This window comes from Lingula anatina, chromosome 8 (genome assembly GCF_051362555.1).
Source record: "Lingula anatina isolate TDL-2025a chromosome 8, LinAna3.0, whole genome shotgun sequence".
Lineage (NCBI taxonomy): Eukaryota > Metazoa > Brachiopoda > Lingulata > Lingulida > Lingulidae > Lingula > Lingula anatina.
The window spans coordinates 7,171,310-7,191,438 of record NC_141774.1 but is presented as its reverse complement, the minus strand read 5'-3'; the positions used below and the strand labels follow the sequence as shown (position 1 = coordinate 7,191,438).

Genomic DNA, 20,129 nt, shown 5'->3' with positions numbered 1-20,129 from the left:
CATACAAAACTGACCATTCGCGAAAAAAATAATAAAATATGAGTAACAAACCTTGGCGAATAACTCCCCTGACCACAAATAAAACATTTACAGTTTGTTTAGATTTTTTAAAAAAATCCATAAAAAAGGCAGTGAAGCAAACTCAGGAGGAAAGGCAGACAGACATACAAACAAATATACAGACACACAGACAGACATGTGCAGACACGATCAGACAGACAGACACCCAGAAAGGCAGACAGCCATTAATACAGACAGTCACACAGGCAGATTGGCCTATTGAAACACAGACACATTCATATGAACGAGCATATACATGTATACGGAAGAACATGCATACGGACAAACAGTAGACTGTACCTAGAACCACCCTCGAGGTCCCTCGAGGTGTCCAGTTTGTCCAGTAATTCAGCGCCCCGCTGAAGCCAAGCTGTCTACAGGCCACTATGGCGTCATTCAATGACCAACCGTTTTTGCACACTCTTCCCCAGTCACCTGCGTAGAATATCTCAACGCGACCAAAATATTGGGAGGGGCCGATCAATCTGATTTCTCCGTCGTTGGCTATTGGGAAGCAGAAGAAATTAATGAGTAAAAACAACACTGCACGAAGCATTGCCGTGTTACAGGGAAAGTAGTTCTTGAAATGAACGCCAGGGGTCTCATGTGATTACTGCAGGTTAGGTTAGTTGTAGTATGGGGGTTATTATATATGGGACGCCTACGGTTCCTATCAGACTAGCATTTTTGTCACGATGGTACTTTTTTGATCATTTTGTATGCAAAAAAAAAAAAAGAAAAATATAATAATAATAAATTAATAAATAGATAAATTAATTAATCCTCACAAATACAGTGTGATATACACAGGTGAACATTTGAATCATGTACTCACGTCCTTTACACAGTACGCCGGCATCATCTGACGAAGACTGGGTACAATAAGTTGAGCTTGTTTTTCCAATGCCGTCATGGGAGCAATCTGCCAGGGTCGACTCAGATCCCTGGCAATTCAAATTCTGCATCCAGAATTCACCTGGTGTTTAAAAAGAATACTTGTAAAATACCATTTGCTTTGACTTAAGTCTGCAAAACAAGGTATTAAATAAAGTAACGGCTTGTTAGATGGAATAACAAGCTTAGTTTCATTCGCCACTATCAAAACGCCGTGTTTGACTGCTTTTCGCTATTTATACTCTAATAAATACATGCTTGATTGATCAACATCTCTGCATGCATTGAACTCACAATTACCAAAATGACGATATATAGTAAGCAATAACACATGTACATACTTAGATTGGTAAAATATTTTGTTACCCATACAAGTTACAAACAACTGTTCAAATATAATAGGTCAAGATTTAAGATTTATAATAGGTCAAGATTAAAGATTATATATATATATATATATATATATATATATATATATATATATATATATATATATATATATATATATATAAGTTTTAAATGCTAAATATTCATGTAAATGCCTATCGTTTTAAAATTATGGTCTTAAAAATAAAAGGATATCGAAATATTTACGATTAAACTTTAATTTAAGGTATACAATCTGTACACTCACCAGTCCCCCTAGGTGTCCAACCAGTAATATATGTGTGGACTCCTGTGAAACCAAGCTGTTTACACGCCACGTCAGCGCTAGTCTGGTCCCAGCCGTTGTCACAAACCCTCCCCCATCTCCCAGAATAGAAGATCTCCAAGCGGCCTTCGTACGCATTTGATGAGTTAATAAGACGCAAGGCACCATCACCGGCTGAAAACATAAATGAAAACATTCGAATCAAATATTTATTCTTTAAATTGCATCATGTGCATGAAATTATCATATCAAGTTTGAACGACTTACGTTAACTTGTTGTGATTCAACGTAATTTGATAAACCATGAATAAAACAAGCAGCTTCATGTGGATACTAAGCGTTACATCATATCCATCACCTGACATGGCGCATCACACACAGCAAAACCCGCCCTTCAAACCCACGTGACTAAGAGGCGCCACACCAAGCTTCAGGCACATATTATGACAATCTCATGTGCTGTGTCAACTGACTTTCTGATCATTATGTGCATATGCACTAGACATTTTAGGTGAATAAAAACATGCTTTATGTATGTATATGTTTTCATTTTACTTTCCTTACTCATAATATTGAAAGTTTTGGAAGGAACACAGTGTTGATTTTTAAAACGATTGCCGTATCCAAGATAAATACTCAAAAGAGAGCAGTCCAGAACGCCCTGCTTCGGATGTGAAGCCACCTTGAAGTGGGATTCGGGTCCTGCTTAGGGGCCCGACAAATTTTTGGTATTTTGCAGGGCAGATAGTGATTTTGGTACGGTTTAGAAGGATGATTCAGCTAGTCAATATTCTAATACAAGAGGGGAATATTGGTTTGATATATGTTTCAGAAACCGAAGAGGGGGGGGGGGGCATGTCATGTGGCGGATTAAGAGGGGGGTCAGAACCCCCATGACCCCCCTCCCCCTTTATATCCGCCACATGACTATATATATAATCCGTATACGTGTGTGTGTGCGCGCGCGCCTCACCTCCATGGCATATTACCCCGGCGTCGTCATAGTTATTTTGCCGACAGTAGTCGGAATTAATGGCGCCAACTCCAGCATGGGTGCATTGGGTTATATCGGATTCTGTTCCTCCACAGTTAACCTTATATAGCCAGTATTTACCTGGATCAGAAAAAATGATAATCAAATTAAATTGATTTGTAAATATATGTAGTTGTCGCAATATGTTATATGCTTCCTTCATATCTATCTTGAATTGAGGGTATATCATCTGAACTAAAAAACTGAAAACTATACATCACCATTTTCTATAGAAATTAAAGATTCAATAAACATTTGCATTTTGATGAATAAGCACAATTGTCAATATAATACACTGGGTCTTTTAATTATTAACAGCATAATGTACATGTTAAGCCAGCACTTTGTTTGCATGGCGAGTGAAACGTGTCATTAAACTGTAGATGTCATAGATGTAGGTATACCCCAGTATCATATTAAACCTACAGGTCTTGTAAATGGAATTTAGTTTAAAAAGTATCAGGTGACAATGCTTTTTAGGGGCTATTGTATCAATATACAAAGAAAAAGCATTTTTCTATGTACTTATTAACACATAGCATATAGGAATATTTTAATAAAGGTGAACTCTTAGGAAAAGCCGATCCACTTACATTGTATGCAGCGTAGTCAAATATTTGATCATTTTATTAAGAAATAATAAATTGTACAAAACAAAATTTGAATTATCTGCCAGCCAATAGCTACATTTTATATTTGCAGGCACATCATTGAGTAATAGAGCACCTTGAAGGGGAAGTTATTTGGATACCTAAAACTAATTGAACCCAGTAATAATTACTGTGAAAAGACCAACATGAATTGTGCAGGTTTGTATAGTTGTTTTCGGTATTATATATATATATATATATATATATATATATATATATATATATAACTTGATACTAATCTGATCCTTTCCTACATTTTTATCAAAATGTATAAGGTCCTAACAAATGCCAATTTATGAATGTTCCACACTGCTATGGTTAAGATGTAAGTAAAAAAAAATACTTAGTTTCATTTTTTTCACTCCAATAAATCCGCTTTTTATGTAATGAAATAACCAGTTTACTCTTGGGAAACGTACATGTTTTAGTTTAATTTATATAAATGAAAAATATTTTTCCTTGGACCCCCCCCCCCAATTACAATTAACATTCCTTCACCAAATGTTTTATTCGAGCTAAATTGCACAACTTTCAACTTTCAGATGTTATTTGTAGAAACCACATAAAATGAATACAATATAATTACATTTGACATACAAAAGAGCTGGCAGTTAACCTGCACATTACTTGGTAAATTAACCCATTGGGTTATTATGGTTTTAACAACGCAAAGACCCATTGGGATCTGGTCTAGTCCATATATATATATATATATATATATATATATATATATATATATATATATATATATATATAAGACTCATTGTTAAAAACTGGCTGGTCGACAATAATCTTATTACTCGCGTCCACAAAGAATTCCAAGAGAGTGTTATATTTTTGGTTGATAAACGTTTATGTAACACGCAGTCTAATATTGGTCTTTACCTACATAGCACCATAGAGATCGACCATATACGATGATCAGAATAGCAACGGAATTGAATTGTCAAATGAAAATCTCGCGTTATTAGACCTGGACTTCGGACCACGTGTATCATTTGTTATTGCAGGTCACTTAAATGCGCGAGTCAAAGACCTATTAGACTATATTCCAGATGACACTGTTGAATTTATATTTAATGGCAATACGGACTACCCCAGTGACACATTCTCTTTACCACAGAATAACCGTGACACGGAACTTACACGGAACTTACAATTTCGGTTTGTCATTGATAGAGTTAAGCTGCACTAAAGATATCCATTTGCTAAACGATAGGTTTAGTGACATTGAGGGTAATTTTAACCGCAAATAACGGAAGGAGTACAGTAGACTATATTTTGTGTTCAACAGAACTCTTTCCCTCCATACAGGATTTCAGTGCCGGTGGTCTTGATATATCTGATCATTTCCCAATCTCATGCGAGCTCCAACTTTATTACGATAAATCGGCTAGACAAAATATTAACAATAATGAATGCGCGCTATCTAAACATCAACCATATAAATGGAATAAAACATAAAGACGCTTTTTTGAGCAAATTTAATGACTTGTTTACGTGACGGACGAGAATATTATAGACACGCAGAAGGATTTCATTACTCTGTATCAAACAGCAGGCGAATGTATGAAACGCACACGAAATGTCAACAAGAAGAAAACTACGCTACCAGAATGGTGGGATTAGATGAACAATGTGCAATTGCTAAACAAGATAAATATAAAAAGTTAAGATAATTTAGGAAAACAAGCTCACAGTCAGATCTGAGTGAGTATTTAGACTCTAAACATATGTTACGAAATATATGCAGAGATAAGAAAGCACAATTTGAAAGGACGGTTAGAGCTTATTGATTGTCGTAACAACGCAACTACATTCTGGGCGTGTATAAAAATGCCAGTAAACAATCCCAAAGCGTCAGTAAAGGAGGAAAATGACTTAGCTATTTTAAGGCATTGTATGCTATGAAAGAACATACTACTGCTAATGACGATACAAAAGTAAATATTTTCAGAGATATGAATTATGTTAGAGACTCAACTATACTAGACAGGGATATAATGGAAGATGAAATTATTCAAAGTGTTAAATCACTTAATAACGGAAAAGCAGCGGGTATTGATGGTACATGTATAGAAATGTACAAGCGAACTATAAACAAAACATTACCTAATTTAAAAATGTTATTTAACAAAGTGTTATCAAAAGGTAACGTCCCTCAAGACTGGTGCGTAAGCCTAATCTCACCAATTCACAAAATAGGAGCTAAACTAGACCCTTATAATTACAGGGCTATTTATGTAGTGAACAGTCTTAGTAAGTTATTTATGAAAATCGTGACCTCATGGGCCGAGGAAAATGGTGTGAGTGACGAATCTCAAGCTGGATTTCGCAAGGGGTATTCGTCAACAGATAATATCATTAGCCTTCAAGCAGTTATCCAAAAATATTTGTCAAGACAGAAAGGTCGACTTTATGTTTTTACATAGATTTTTTAAAAGCTTATGATAATTGTGTCCATGAACAACTCAGGAAAAGCCTGCAGCGTAAAGAAATTCCAGAAAACAGTAATCTACTATTAGTTTTTAAAACGATTTATAACCAACTCAAATCGTGTATAAAAATACAAAATTGTCTTACTTCATTTTTCCATGCGAAATTGAAACCAAACAAGGACGTGTGAGCTCTACGATTATCTGCTCTCTATTTGTGAATGATCTGGTCGAATACATGAAGCTTTAATGTGGTAATGAAATCTTTATTACTGCAGACTTTACAGAATTGCATGCCTTAATGTTTGCGGGTGACGTCTCAGCTATTGCGGAAACTGTTATTAAGCTATAAAGACAAATTAATTCAGTGAGCGATTGTTGTGATGAAACAGGTATGAAATTATATCTAGACAAATCCAAAATAATGGCATTCAGGAGAGGTGTCGTATTAAAATAGACATGTAAAATGGACACGTAAAGGAAATAGAATTGAGGTCGTATCCAGTTATAAATATTTAGGAGTCTTATTTACTCCTCGATTAGCTTGGTCTAGAACGCAGGAACACTTGTCATTACAAACGATAAAGGCATCTAACGCAATATTCCGTTGTCAAAAATATTTTTGATATTTTAATTATCAAGAAGCTTTTAAACTGTTCGATGCAACTGTGAAACCGATTTTAATATATGCAGCAGAAATATGGGGATTTCAACAGTGCGCAAAAGTTGAACAAATTCATGTCCATTTTTGCAAAAGAGTGGCCTGCTTAAATCAAAATGTGACAAATGTTCTAGCATTGAGCGAATGTGGTAGACTCCCTCTTTATGTGTCATATATGACTAAATGTATTAAATACTGGGTCAAAATGTTAACCAGCAGCAGAAATGTACCCCAAGCAATGTTATATTATGTTACGCATAATTTAAACTCTGAAGGAAGATCATCCTTGGCGACTTGCATTAAAACTTATTATGGTTTTGGATACGCCTGGATAGCGAACGATATCGGGGATGCAGAGGCGTTCTTAAGTTTATTTAGAACTAGAATAACAGACTGTGCACAACAAACTGTATTTACCGATATTAATGTATCGCCAAAATGCATCAGTAATAAACTCTACAAAAGTGCTTTAAATCCTGAACGATACCTTTCACTGCCTTTAACCTACAACTACAAGCGAAGAAAAATTATTTCAAACTTTCGTTGCTCATGAGCTCATGATCGAAAGAGGCCGTTATACAAAAATCGACAGAGATCAAAGATTTTGCCTTCTATGTCTCGAACTAGGCATTCACACAGGAGAAGACAAAATGCATGTTTTACTTTTATGTCCCTTATACGACGAATTCAGATTGAAATACTCTAGAACTGAATGGACAACCCGCTTTCCAAATAAATATTTGTTTACAACTTTAATGTCTGACGAGAACGAAAATAGTATTTTCTCACTGACTAGATTTTTATTGAACGCCTTTGCACTACGAATTGATATTGTAGATAACATTGTTAACCGTTCGAATATGTAAATGAAATACTTGTATATGTATGGTGTACACATAATTTATTTCTGTATGTAACGCCTTGATTGTATATGTCTTCTGTTTTTATGCAGATTGTATTGTTGGCCAGAGGCCTTAAACAACAAAGAATAAATCATATATATATAAATATATATATATATATATATATATATATATATATATATATATATACCAGTGCCTCTTGGATTCCAGCCCTTAAAAGATGTATGAGCCCCAGCCAATCCAAGTTGCCTGCAAACCACTTTGGCATCATTAAAATCCCAGTTGTAATCACACACACGTCCCCACTCCCCGGCATAGTACACCTCAACACGGCCTTCGTAGGGGCTAGTTGTATTCACCAGGCGAACGGCACCATCGCCAGCTACAAGAAAAAAGAGGAGAGCTATTGTACTTCACTAAGTCAGAAAACGATGGAAGTTGGCCGCTTTGAATAAGATTGATTGTGAAAGGGATAAAAAAAATATGTAAATATAATAAGCTCTATGTTACCATCAAAACGGCAGTTTAATAGCAATTATTGTGGAATCTGTGCTTTCTCATGGACCTTTATAGATGGCTGTAATCTCGGTAATAATTATTACAAAAAATAAAATAAAATAAATAAAAATCGATTAACTTTGAATATGTTAAAAGGTTCATTAACCATTCGAAAATTGCCGTATACCCACAAAAATTCCATTTTTATCAAAATTTACGTTCTCATCACTTAATTTGTAAAAAAAAAAAAAAAAAAAAATATATATATATATATATATATATATATATATATATATATATATATATATATATATATATATCAAAAGCTTGTTTTTATTTTAATTTATTTATTTATTTATTTATTTTGTCCTTATACCACGACATTTACGTACGTGCTTTGCAGACGACTCCAGCATCGTCGTAGTCTCCTGTGAAGCAGAAAGAGTCGATGGCGCCCCACCCTCGGGAAGAACAGCTGGACAAGTTCCTCTCAGTCCCGGCACAGTTGAGGTTGGACAACCAAAAGGATCCAGTGCCTCGGGGCTTATAGTTGCTGAACGCTGTCGAGAAAGAGAATAGGACGTAAAACTCAGTTTCTTCTTTAAGTTCCAATGGATTCATCGACCTAGATATTGCACAGTAACACCAAGTAGACTATTGCTGAATACAAATCAGACTAATATGCCTCCTGGCGTTGATTGAAATACAGAATAACAGGTGATTGTACGAGAACGTGTCAAACATGAAGCTAAAAAAGACTAAATGTTTTACTCAACCTGTTTAATATTGCTTTTCTCTTCTTCCGTGTTCTAACTACAAGCTACAGTACATTTGGAGATTTGATTTTGTTTGGTTTTCTTCTGGTGAGCAATAATAAAATAATTAGATGCTCGGCATTGGTTGGCAAATGTCCTGTTCAAGAACACATGGGCCAGAAAAACAGAATAACCCAAAATCAATCCTTTGCGATTAAGAACTTGATCAAAATAAGTATCTTGGGTATCTGTTTCGTATATGCGAACTATCCAGTTTCTAGTTTTGATGTACAACCAGCACTGATGTTTTGTACTAGGCAGTTGGATGGACTTACTAGAACAGTAATGTCCTTTTAGTTGCACCGTAAACGTTTCAACCAGAAATAGTACCAAACTTTTTCTTTGGCTTTAATCGGAGGCGTTGCCATCTTTCAAGTTTTGTGAACACAACTGTCTTGCAAAAGCAAACATCAACGACTGGGCCATACTTGTGCTCAGCTCTGTTCCATTAATAAAAAATCACTAACCACTAACTTTTGAATTACTCAAAAATTTATGAAAACTTACGCAACTTGGACGTTATTTATTGGGTAATGCTACAGCAAGCTAAGAATTCGGAAGTTGTCAGAGTGACCTTTTGAATTTTAGTCATATATCTGGTCTTGTTTTAAGCAAGAGTATTTTTCCAACCTATCCAAAGAAGTGGAGCGGAATTATCTCAACATTTTCCTTAGCATTAGTATGCCTCTAAGTGAAATAATAAGACAAAAACCAGTATAAAAAGGTACACCATACTTACCAGTGTTGGCATCCTCGTAGCCTAGCTGTTTGCACACAACTTTGGCGTCGTCTAGTCCCCACGACCGGTCACACACTCTCCGCCACTCCCCGTTATGGTAGATCTCCACACGGCCTTGGTATTGCGTGTCCCCATCCTGAAGGCGAACGTCTCCATCGGCTTAAAAGTAACAAAGAACAACGTGCAATAATATGATATTATTCAATTAGTATACATCCCAGCGGGCAAATTATGTTGTTTTAACGTTGAAACAACGTTGAACCATAACGTTGAAAAGACGTTAGATAAACACTGGGTTTGAAAGTTGGATCAACGTCAGATAACGACATAGTATCAACCCCAGTTGTAAGACAACATTCTTGTATGAAAAGACATTAAAATGACCTGAAATGTTTTATTTTTGGTACAAAACACAGGTACACAATTATAACGTACACTGTAAAAACATCTAAGTGCCTGCTTTGTCTGATTTTTTCAGCGCATTTAGCTCCTAAGCATGTTTTGCACCTAAACATGGTTCACCCTTTTAGCCTGGATGTGTTAAGCAGTAGGACATGTTTGATATCCCGCAAGAAAACGCAGTAGATACTCCAGCGCAGTAGACTACTGCAATCATACTGCAAACCGCAGTAGACTACTGCGATCATACTGCAAACATGCTTCAAATCTGCTTCGATTTGGGAGCTAATTGGCATATTTGAAACATGCTTCTATCATACTGCTAATCTACTGCATTAATGCTCCTCTCTGTACAAACCTATGTACTTTTTGGAGTAGAATTGCAGTAGGCTATGCTGCATTTCTACTGCATATATATATATATATATATATATATATATATATATATATATATATATATATATAACAAAGTCATAGTCTTCCCAACCTATCTATAACAGAGTACCGAGAACTGTCAAATTTTGTTAACTTCACTCGAACACATTTACAGCGACTTATTTATCCTAATGTTAGCTGACCTTGCAAGTATTTCTGAACAACAAGTTAAGAAAATTCACTAGTTCACTAAAGACACAAAACAACTGTCACTTTTACTTTAAAACACGTTTTTATTATTTTGATAAAGTTAGTTACAGTATTGATAAACAAAGTATCACGTTTTCATAATTAATATTGTAACGTCCCCCCCCTCCGTTTTGCATTCCAATACAACATTTTCACCTAATCTCTTCAGAAATTCACTTTGGAAGGGTTAGCGGTTACGTACCTGCCCTCCACCTTTATTTGATTCCCCCTACTACAATTATTTCCGTCAATTGTAAGAAACTTTTATCTAAAGATGACAAAACTACCGATACAGTGCATCGACGATGCATGGAAGCCGCCATATATGCCACTTCATGCTGACCTACGCCGTACGCGAAGCTCGTGCTTCGCGCGACTGATGACGTCGCCGCGTCAGAGTATAAATAGAGTGGCGCGCTGTATGAAAGGGAGCGTTTACACAGATTCTAGTACGGAGAGAGAGTTTTTGACAGATTCGAGTACAGACTGAGACCGGACTTAGAAGAGAGTTATCAGTAAGCGTCAGGGCAGCCCCTAGGGGCTAGCCCGCTCCATTTTCTTCTCATTTTTACGGGGGGGGGGGGTCTTATTTTAGAGATTTTTAATGTTTGGTAGATTGAACGGTAGATTATAACCGTTGCTAGATTGACGTAGAAGTTTTACGGAAACTTTATTTCCATGTAGCCCCAGTTTTCATTACTAACTAGAACAGTTTATACTGAGTCCGATTATGGACACAGACTAGTAAGTTTGTTATTGCTACTGCAGTTGTTTTATTGACAGCAGTAACTATTTAAGTTCGTTATTTTCACAGCCGTCTGTCACTCCATGTTGTCATCTAATGACCACGTCATTTCGGTCAAAGTTAAGTTAAGTTATCTTTTAGGGACAACGTCATGTTGTCGTCAGAGACAACGTCCGTCACTCCATGTTGTCATCTAATGACCACGTCATTCCAGTCATAGTTAAGTTAGGTTGTCTTTTAGGGACAACGTCATGTTGACGTCAGAGACAACGTCAGTCATTCCATGTTGTCATCTAGTGACCACGTCATTTCAGTCATAGTTAAGGCATGTTGGCTGTTTTAGGGATAACGTCGTAGGGTCATATTTATCACTTATAATTAAGCTTAGTTTAACTACAGCGTAACCTAACGCTAGGTCCTTGTTTTGAGTTATCTGCTAATGGAATCAGTGTTCAGTGTTACACTAGTATATGGGGGTAGGATTTCAGTGTACGCAAGATAAGTTGTTACGATAGTATATGGGGGGAGAGATTTAACCGCATTTACCTAAAGTTTAAAGACTGTGTACGGGAGGGCGGTTTTTAAGGAAATAATGTTATGCACGCCGGCGAGCTATGTTGGCTATGGATAGACAAGGTCGGCATAGTGAGTCTTTCAGAGGGAGTTAGGGACCTCATTAAATTTCTCTAGCTAGCAGGGCCGTAGCCTGAGAAAATTGCCAGGGGGGGGGGGGGGGCAGTAAACGGACACGAGGGGGCGAAGCCCCCGAGGGGGGAGGGTGTGGAAGGGGGTTCCCCCTCCCAGGGCATGGAAAATTTTTAAAAACTGTATGTATAATACTGCATTCTGGTGCAATTTAACTGTTATTTATTGCTCAATCAGAAGTCAGAAATTGTGGGTTCATTTTACCATAAATACTGTCATTTTTTCAACACAACAAGGGAGGGTGAGCTTTTTGGCATGAACTGAGTTGGCTAAAAACAGTACACCTTTGTAAACAGATTGTTGAATGATTGTCTAGTGGCCATGAGTGCACTTTCTTACAGAATTGATACCAACTTTGCCATTATTTTTTTTTTTACCTTTGCGATTATTATTATTATTATTACTATTTTTTTTGCACCTCATATCCCAGGGGGGGCAGCTGCCCCTCCTGTCCCCCCCCCCGGAGGCTACGGCCCTGACCCTAGTGTAGGCAATGCTAAGATATAAAATCATTGTAAGAAGTAAATTTCATAGTTGAATAATCAGTGTTTAGCACAGTGCAAAGTGGGAGAGTTACTCTCCGGTTAAGATTACTAATCAACGTGATTTGAGTTCCTTTGAGTTAACAGTTGGCTGGGCGGAACCTCTTCAGTGTCTTCCGGGCCATGGGCTTATGCAGCATAACGGTCTGGGACCCCTTGGTAGAGCTGTGCCAAGGATGTTGCAATTATTGTGTATGACGACCCCGGGTGAAAAGCCGGCCGGATCCGGGGCGCCATAGTAGAGCGGACGTCCACTTGGGTCTGATGCCGAGTTCCAGCCCAAGAGTGTTCCTCCCGTGTGAAGGGAGTCGAGTTACCACGTGTGAAGGGGCAGATTTTGCTTTTGTTTCTTTAGTTCAGTGTGTCCAACCGGAGGAGTCGAGTGGATGCCAGCCGACTGTGACCTTAGAAACGGAGACGTGGTGAAGATTTCACACGGAACAGACGGTGCTCAGGGAGTGGAAAATGTGGGCTTGTGATATGCGAAGATTAACCTTGCTCTTTCGGTGCCAACGATCACTGGTCCCGGGTCAAAGGGTTTCAGCGCCGCCAAGATCTAGACTGATCGGTTTGAAGGCCGCGGCGATCCCCTGCGCCCTCGTCACTGGTGACCGGAAAGATTGTCAGTATTGAGTTGGTATCACTTGACCCGCACCCTTGCGCATTTCTGGTAGAGAGTATCGCCGCATCCACATCAGAGCTGGTGAAGCTGGAATCGGGCTGTCGGGAGAGGGTGCACACCGAGAGCTGACTTGGATTCCCCTAGCGCCTGCGGCCGTGCGATGCGGTATGAACTCCCTACCATGAGGACATCATCTTGAACAGAGAATTACAGAACGGACAGCACCACGGAGATGAGTGAGACTACGCGAGCCACGACGCTACCATAAGAAGACTACGTACGATAATTCATATGAGAAGATACGCGATCTACGGGAACCGCTGCGCTACCCATAAGAAGACTACGCAAGCCACGACGCTACCAGAAATGTCTTCGTTGTCTTCGTTTTACTACCCAGATGCTGTCGCGCGCAACATTTGAAATTTGTGAACTTTAATGACCATAAGTCACGTCAAAGGATACTTGGAAATGCATGAACTATTGTGGCCATAAGTCACGTTTATATTGCATGAATTTTTGTATTCAATGTTTGGAGATTTAATAATCATATTGGAAATGTAATACCTGTTTTTTTTTTTTTATTTCCGAAGGTTGGGGATAGACTTTCCTCAAGGTACAGGCAACATCAATCCCACACCGCGTCGGGGTGTCGTCGCCGACTCGAGGCGGACGGCCGCGTCGCGTTACAATATTTTAAATTTCAATCCATGTCTTGCATCACGACGACCAAACAACAACGTTGAGTCAATGACCAAAATACAACGTTGAGCCAACGTTACGTTATGACGGTGTTTTGACGGGGCTGAAACAACGCTGATTTTACGTTGAATTTAGTTAGATCAACGGCAATTCAACTTATCAACCTGTTTTCAACGTTGATCCAACGTCACTATGCCTGCTGGCATGTATATACACACTTGCAACTTGACGTTGATTGAAACACAGAGAACTGGCGATTGTACATGACCCAGGTTGTAATCAATGCACGTGCAAGTATTCAATCCGCCAAACGTCGCTTCCAGTTAGGCCCAATTGTTTGCGATCCTCCCACTTGCATTGTGTAGAAAGGGGCGGATGGTGAGGCTACGCAATCAGACATCGCACGCCCTAGATCACAGTTACGCGATTGTCAAGGGATCTAATTTTAGCTGCATTTGCTTTGCCTCTCGTTTTTTAAGTAAGCGTAACGGAGTGCCTACATGACACATTCAAAGGGATCTTTTCCTCACAGCCTGCACAGTGTGCTAAAAGTTGGATTATACACTGATGCTCATAAGTTAAGCAACACTTTCTTATTTCTCGAATTTCTCAGCAACCAAAAATTTTATTGAGGCAAAATTTGTACAATAGCTAGATATTTTTCTTGTTTTTACTTTGACTTACTGGACCGTGACATTAGAGTACTATTTACTGTTGGGCACGATAGAATGTGCAATGGGGGTGCCATTTGCGAAAAACACAGTTTGGCCATGCCATGAGGAGCTTCCAGTTTGGCTAGTTTCATGGGCACAATTTGTTATTTTGGACCAACCAATGGTTAGAAGAGGACTCAACGAGGTAATCAGATGGCAAATAATGGGAAGCCATCGTGCTGGGGTGCCAAAGAGACAGATTGCAAGGCAACAAAAAAGCAGCACCAAGTCAAGTGTCCAAGCTGGTAGCAAAATGGCGCCAAACTCATCATGTATTGGACAAGCCTCTTTCTGGTAGACCAATATTAACCGACGCAAGAGATGAAGATATCTGGTTCGATTATGCCACCAGGACCATTTCATTTCAGCCAAACAATAAAAAATTGCCACCGTACGTCATTCAAGGGAGGCGCCCTGGTCATCAATACAGAGACGAAATACCATTGGGGTGCATACAATCACACATTCAAGCAAATCCAGAAAGAAAAATAATTTTGGTGCAGGACAATGCGCCCATCCAGAAAGCATGGTCGTGCAAGACGCACTGCAACAGCGCGGTATCCCACATTTGGATTGGCCTGCATATTTACCAATTCTCAATGTAATCGAGCATGCTTAGGATATGATTGACAGGGCAATAAATGAGAGACAATCTCCAGTTAGAAACATTAGAGAGGTCCAACAGGCAGTAAATAAAGAATGGAACCGGCTCTCAAAGTAAGATTGGCAGAATTTGGTGGCAAGTTGCAGGAGACAATGTGAAGCTGTTGTTCAAAACCAGGGAAAGCACACCCGGTATTTATTGCATAATAGACGATTAATCATCTATTATCTACAGTCTTCTTTTATTAAAACTAATTCTTAGATGATCGAACTTTATTTTTTCATAATAAGCTGTTTTAATCAGCACGTACTTTTTGCTGTGTGAGCATACTTTTTTGACACATGGTTTGGCATATTTTAGTACCGTTTGGATAAATAAAGTCATTTTGATTATTACAATAAGCTGTGTGGTGTATTTCTTTAACCGAAATATTCAACTTGAATAAGTTATTTATAAAATATGAAAGAAATATGCATAATCCCACCAACAAATGAAATAATGATCATGACAGAAGAAACTTTTGAAATAACCGGGGTGTTGCTTAACTTATGAGCATCAGTGTAATCTCTAAGTATTGATACGTACTTAGAGATACTGGTGTAGCTGCACCAGTAGAGTGGAATAAGTTGCCAATTTTTATTAGACAAATAGAATCACAAGAATCTTTTAAAAAGGAATTAAAAACTCATATTTTTAAAACATTTTATTCATGAATCTTAAATTTTACAATTTTAAAGAAACCTTGGATTTTTTTCCTTTTAATTACTGTTTATTACAATTAAGTTAGTTTAGCTCTTATTTATATAAAATATATCTTAACCATTTTTATCTATAAACTTCTTTGTATTTTATGTTGTACAGTCTATTGAACATTTTATGGATTTTAGACTTGAAATAAATATATTATTATTATTATTATTATTACTTATAACTGCTAAACAACCACAAATGCCATTATACGCATTGTTCTAGTAAAGCCTTAAATTTCTAGGTCAAATTGTTGATTGGTTACATAATGAAGTGGTGTCATTTATATACTGTTTTGTTAACAGGGTTGTTCGGATACCATTGGACATCCCAGTGACAGTCTAATTATATAATACATAAGAAGAACAAAGAACATCCTTTGTAGCTGCCATATTTTAAACAACCTAATGAAACAACCAGAGGAATAATTGTGTTGGTATATGTGTAGATATGAGGTGATAATACGCAACCCTAATCCTGGGTCCCAACTACACGCACGACTTTCAGGACGTGCGTTTTTTAGGTTCCTTTCGCTGGGTCGTAGCAAGGTCGCAGGGAGGAAATCAAGTAATTGGGTGATTGCAAGGAGTGCGCAAGAAGAAAATGCGTGGAAAGTACGTGAGAAGCACAGCCTCCGCACGTCAGAAGTACCTGCTGCACCTGACGGGCTTTCGCACGCGGCCCGCGCCCCGTGCATGCTATGTACAAGCATCGTGCACTATGAACGCAATCCGTACTGGGAGAACGGGCAACGCAAGGGGAACGCAAGGGGACGTAGGGCTACGGTTGTTGTTCGTCCTTTGCACGTCTGTCTTGGGAGGGTATAAAAACAGCGCATGTCTGAGGAGATCATTATATCCGCAGCAGTGTTCAAAATGGTGAGCTCATTTTATGCCTGGCTTGTCCCCGGTCCCCCTCTCCCCACCTTGCTCTTTGTTGTCTTTTAAAGTATTTTATTTCAAGCAAGGAATAAGTTATTTAAAACCAACACACTTTCGGACTTGCAGAGTTTATTTAAGAAAATAAATAAACGACTAACTACATACAATTGAAATATATATAGTATAACAATTCGTTTAAAGAAAAAAAGTTGACACAATGGAAAATAACTGTATATAAAAACCTACTGATGATGAAACGACTATATCCCCCATGCTGAGTTGCAAGTCTGGAATTTTCGTACATCCCCTTGAGGGTGGGTGGGTGGGAAATAAAAGCGCAATAAATATGAAGCACCGGAGGATGAGGGAGAGCGCCTGCTCCCTAGACGCGTCTTCCTCGCTAGCTGCCAAAACGTCAATTGCCGAGTTTAAAAGAGTCACGTGGCTGTTTTCGGCTAACGGCCTTAAATTTGATAGGCTCCCCCGACGGGAACCGCGAGCGGCGCGCCCTCCAGTGGTGGTTTTAAAAAACTTTCCGTTAAACGAAAAGAGTACTTTACCGTGCCCCTTAACCACGTGCATCGCACTTACCAATCGCAATGGGAAAAATAATTTTCTCACGTGTCCCTTACTACAGGCGCACGGCAGGCGAACATGTTCCCTTTTTTAGATTTCGTAGACCACACGCAGAGGCTGTTGATCATGTCCATTCTACGTGCTGTCAATTATCTCTATCTATTTTCTGTTCGCGTGGACTTTTCTTGCAATGTTATATACGGAAAGGCAGTGCATTTAAGAAGGGTTTATATAAAATATTACTACATTTACCAATGGCTGTTTTTTTCTTTTTTCGTTTTTTTTTTAAATAAACAAACAAAAAGAATGTGTTTACAACAAGAAACATATTATCAACCCAATGGGTACTAATCTTGTGCATTGGATCCAGAGAGGTGTACACTCATGTAACTGAGGTAGAGATATTTTTTGATGAGTAAAAGTTGAAGACAAGTTCTGAGGTAGTGAACAAGATCCTTTCATGGTCTCCCATAACCAACATATGGAGGCAAACCTGATTTATTTAGGTGTAATGCAAGCGTTGTATAGTCAAAATAGTACTATATGTAGTTTTCTGACTTGAAATTACATTATTTAAAATATTATTAAAAAAAAAACTTAACTGAGCTGTGGACGAATCAAATGTTGACTAGTATTGCACAGCATCTGTTCCAATATCAATATACATGCACCTATTTATCAGACGATTCACTTCCTCGCTGTGTTGCTGACATTGAGCCAGGGGCCGGTTTCACAAAGCAGTAGTTAGTTAGCGATCGGTAGTTAGCCTATCGCTAGTTATAGTGCCGTTTCACGAAGCAGTCGCTAGTTCTCTCGCTCGTTATTGTCTCGTTGTTGCCTTGGATATTTAACGACTGGTCAGACCAGTCGCTAACTCTAGAGTTTCATCGTACGCATGCGTAATGAGTGAAATAAAAAGGTTGCTTAGTTACCGTTGTCTGTCGTTTGTCTTTGTATCCAATATGGCGGCTACTTTTCTTGCTATCCGTACCGCCAGACGGCAACGTAGACTACGACGTTTTCATGAAAGGCAGAATCTATTAGAATATACACACGATGATGCAATTTACGAGAGGTTGCGCCTAGCTGTGACAAAAAGAGCGGCAAAAAGGTGGTGGAGATCCTTTACGACGACCTCAAAGCAGACGTTCTTATGCATTTCCAGCCACCAAAAATTGGAGAGTTAGTGCTTTCGTGACACTTTTACGCAAGAGTTCCACTTCCGGCAGACGGTTTCGAGACTACGGTGAGTAACGAGAGAACTAACGACCGAACTTTACGACTGAACTTAGCGATGAGTTAACGACTGTTTCTTGAAACACCCCTCGAAAATCGCTAAGTTTGCTCGTTAGCGAGGTAGTTCAGTAGTTAGTTGTTCTAACTAACTACTGCTTTGTGAAACCGGCCCCTGTTAAATGGCAGTTCCTGAGCATTGTACATTTATCTAACCAATGATCTAACCAATGATCAAATCTGCTGCATTAGTCAGTAAAGAGGAAAAAATAATAGGGGGGGGGGGGGGCAGGGTAGGATTTGAATAACTTTTCCAAAATTCACCTTAAACATTTATTTACTGAATGTTGTGAATTTCACTAGACAAGTAAACAAGTGAACAAGAGTATTAACTATAACCTGAGTAACTGACCTCTGATTGGCTGGTCTTACAGAGGCAAGGTGGCACTGTCCACGCGCAGGTAGGTGGCACCCCCTAATTCTGTCTCACAAGTGCCGCTTGAAAGTGATTTAGTCTAAGTGTGAAAAACACAAAGGAGGCATCCTGACTGAAATTAGGGAGGAAACATCTGGAGCTTGTTTTATAAGAGCCAAGCTCCCTGGGAAGCCTGTCTAACACTGATATTCTCATCCCACATGGATCCTTTTATTGTGCCCAATAAATTATATTTATTTATGCATGAATTGAGAGGAGTCTCCGAGGCTAGTTTGTTATTAGCAATTTCGTGATTTATTCAATAACAACAGAATAAGTTTTTAGTTGAAAATGTCATTTCATGATTAATACACATAATACGAATATAAAATACATACAGTTAAATATTATCATATAATGATACTCATGTATTGTAAACCATTTACACTTTTAAGATATAATCCACATCTAGGTGGAATAAATTCTGATTTAAAGTAACGTACTAAACCTAATACAGGTGGGCTATACAAGGTTAAGAGCAAATCATTATCAGGCAGTGTCATGCTATCAGACGATAAGTCAATTTTCACATTGTATTTTCTTAAGAAATCTGTGCCAACTGATTTAATACGTGAACTTTATGTGTCCAAAACAAAGAGGTAACTCCACTTTTCCTAGAACTTAAATCACAGATCCATCAACAACTGAAACTTCTTTTAATGAGTTTTTCGTATGTATTTCCATAATTTTTTTCCTAACTTGATATGACGGCACCTGTGTAAACCAAAACATTGACATGTTGTTTGTCGATTTGAATTGATATCAGATTATTAGCTTGGTAATCGGAAAGATAGAAATTGGCACTTTTCTATCTTCCATTTTGTTATAAAACTATTTTCTTTTTCTTAGCTTTTTGTTTACACGTGCAGCATGACAGACTACGTGACCTATTTTACCACAATTACAGTTAAAATTGCGAGCAAAACAATTAGGTCTAGCTAAGATGCGTGTACTCACCACATCCCTGACACATTGGTCATTTTCTTATGGGGTTTCGCTGTTGAGGATAGTTAGAACGTCCAGCTGATGTTAATTTGTATTCTGATCGTCGCAGATGTCTGTTGCGATGAGGCATACGTCTAGGACCTATGGCGTTGGGAGTGAATTTTCCTGAAGACACTATAGGGCTCGCTCTCGGGGGTGCAAGTTTTGTTTCATTTCTGGTCTCACTTGGGTTTTGCAACAAATGGATTGCAGACTGTGCACTGTTACGGACGGCGTCGCTTATTGAAGTCTGAAGAGCTTCTATTTTCTCTGTTATCAT

The 20,129-nt window shown here is 38.3% G+C and overlaps 1 protein-coding gene across 1 annotated transcript in view; it reads right to left on the bottom strand.

Moving 5' to 3' along the window:
* LOC147760275 (scavenger receptor cysteine-rich domain superfamily protein-like) overlaps positions 1–20,129 on the bottom strand; it is a 28,090-nt gene extending 7,961 nt beyond the window's left edge. The window contains exons 1-8 of the mRNA XM_086994142.1: positions 19,943–20,129; positions 9,301–9,459; positions 8,139–8,306; positions 7,439–7,630; positions 2,580–2,720; positions 1,589–1,780; positions 896–1,036; positions 361–564 (exon numbers count right to left, since the gene is read on the bottom strand). Coding sequence (XP_086850268.1) covers positions 361–564; positions 896–1,036; positions 1,589–1,780; positions 2,580–2,720; positions 7,439–7,630; positions 8,139–8,306; positions 9,301–9,459; positions 19,943–20,129 — 1,384 coding nt within the window. The remainder of the gene's footprint in view (positions 1–360; positions 565–895; positions 1,037–1,588; positions 1,781–2,579; positions 2,721–7,438; positions 7,631–8,138; positions 8,307–9,300; positions 9,460–19,942) is intronic.